The sequence below is a fragment of the Podarcis filfolensis genome (genome assembly GCF_964270895.1).
Source record: "Podarcis filfolensis genome assembly, contig: HAP1_SCAFFOLD_154, whole genome shotgun sequence".
In the NCBI taxonomy this organism is placed as follows: Eukaryota; Metazoa; Chordata; class Lepidosauria; order Squamata; family Lacertidae; genus Podarcis; species Podarcis filfolensis.
In genome coordinates this window covers 40,555-42,532 of record NW_028149424.1, presented here as the reverse complement: position 1 = coordinate 42,532, position 1,978 = coordinate 40,555, and the positions used below count along the sequence as shown (strand labels likewise).

At 41.8% G+C, this 1,978-nt stretch overlaps 1 protein-coding gene across 1 annotated transcript; it reads left to right on the top strand.

Moving 5' to 3' along the window:
• The first annotated feature begins 417 nt into the window (after positions 1 to 417).
• On the top strand, positions 418 to 1,596 carry LOC310755088 (transmembrane protein 256 homolog). Its single transcript, XM_083631773.1, has one exon. The coding sequence runs from the start codon at positions 912 to 914 to the stop codon at positions 1,287 to 1,289; it is 378 nt and encodes a 125-aa protein (XP_083487899.1). The 5' UTR covers positions 418 to 911; the 3' UTR covers positions 1,290 to 1,596.
• The last annotated feature ends 382 nt before the right edge of the window (positions 1,597 to 1,978 follow it).

Genomic DNA, 1,978 nt, shown 5'->3' with positions numbered 1-1,978 from the left:
ATGTCTGGATTGGCCCACTTAATGCTATTTATTGCTCTATGAATGATATTAAGATGGATTTCTTAACTCTGGTGGAATTACTTTTTCTTCTTTTGTGCAATTTTTACTTGCCATAGCAAACAAGACTTTGTCCATGTACCCATATAAAATAACTATTATCGTTCTTTTCCTCTGCATTTTTAAAGCATAAATATTATTGGCTCTGAGGCAACAATGACAGAATGTGCTGACATCAGAAAAATGCCAGAAGTAAAATGTATAGGGAATATTGAGAGATGGGTGGCAAAGCTGTGCATATGCTTTGTCCTCCCCAGCAGTATATATTGTGGGAGAGTAGCTAGAGGAAGCAGAGAAAAGCTCCAACCAGTATTATTTTTTCTATTATTTTTTTTTAATTTTGGAGTTTGCTTCTTTATTTTAAATTCAGTTTGTAAAGGTCCCTTTAGAAACGAAAAGATACAAACACAAGTTAAGCACACAGTTTGCTTTTAGTTCAACACTTTCTTCATCCATCAATTTTACCCAAAATCACAAAAGTAATATTACAAAGCTTTCACAGTGCACGTTTACATATTCTGCATATACATCTAGTCACTCTTCAAACAATGCATTTCCATTGAATTTGGCTTAAAAAACAACAACACAGCCCCTACAGCAGGCTGGAAATATATAACGTTTTAAACCAATGTGTTTTTCCTCTTAAAAAAAGAAAATATATTACTTGGAAAGAAGCCCATATTGCACTAATTCCCAAACAAGACACGGACATAAGGCAGGTGAAAAATTATAGGCCAATCTCGCTCCTAAATAATGATTACAAATTATTTGCCAGTCTATTGGCCAATAGACTTAAAAATGTATTTGGAGAGGAGATTGGAAAGAACCAAACTGGATTTCTACCTGGCAGACAGATGAAGGACAGTGTTAGAAATATAATTGATATGGCGGGCGCCGGGGCGTTTTACCGACGGCTCGTTGCGCTGAGCGGGGCTGCGGCCGTCGGGGCGGGCGCCTACGGGGCTCACGATTTCCGCCGCAGCGACCGAGATGACGACTTGAAAGAGCTCTACGAGATGGCCAACAAATACCACTTCCTCCACAGCCTGGCCCTCCTGGCTGTGCCCCACTGCCGCTATCCCATGATGGCCGGCAGCATCCTGTCTCTGGGCATGGGGATGTTCTCTGGCGCCCTGTATTACCACGCCGTGACAGGGGACCCGATCCTGACCAAGGCAGCCCCGTATGGTGGTTCCCTCCTCATCCTCGGCTGGATCGCCATGGCCCCTTGACACCCCGTTCTGTCCCCATGTGGCCCCCATCTCCCAACGCCAGGGTAGCCAGCCCTGCCCCTCCCTCCTCCCTTAGGCTAGCCAGAAGGGAGCCCTAGGAGAGGAGAGATTTCCAAATGTCAGAGTGGGATCCCTTGAGGTCTTTAGGCCGCCCCGAATGCATCTCTATCCTGCATCTTGGAATTCCCCGAATGCCGAATCCCTTTTTAAAAAGCCAAGATCCTCCCCCCCCCCCCCAAAAAAAAAATTGCAACCAGATTTGAGTTTGCGATGGAGGCCTCGAAATGCAATGTCTGATCGGTGCTTTTCATTTTTTTTTTAAAATAATATTTATTACTTTTATAGATTACAAAAAGGGAAAAGGAAAAAAAATAAAAGAAGACGACAAAGGAGAAAAAGCAAAAGAGAAAAAAACAATACAAAACAGTACATAGACAATGCAAAACACAACCTAAACTCAAAACTAAACACATTAAACTAAACTAAACTAAACCCACTCCCTAACCTTAACCCTAAATAAAACAAAACAAAAACAATTTAAAAACATACATCCTCCCTTTTCCGTACTCTATCTTTCATTCCCTTGTTTCCTCGACCTCCTCTCACCTCCCTTTTTGTATTCCACTTCTATTAATTGTTTCAGCAAATCCTTTCCATCTTTCTCCATTTTCTATCATATTGTAAATAAC

Bases quoted from the DNA above. Each gene is read 5' to 3' on its own strand.
- LOC310755088 (XM_083631773.1), top strand. From the start codon at position 912: ATGAAGGACAGTGTTAGAAATATAATTGATATGGCGGGCGCCGGGGCG.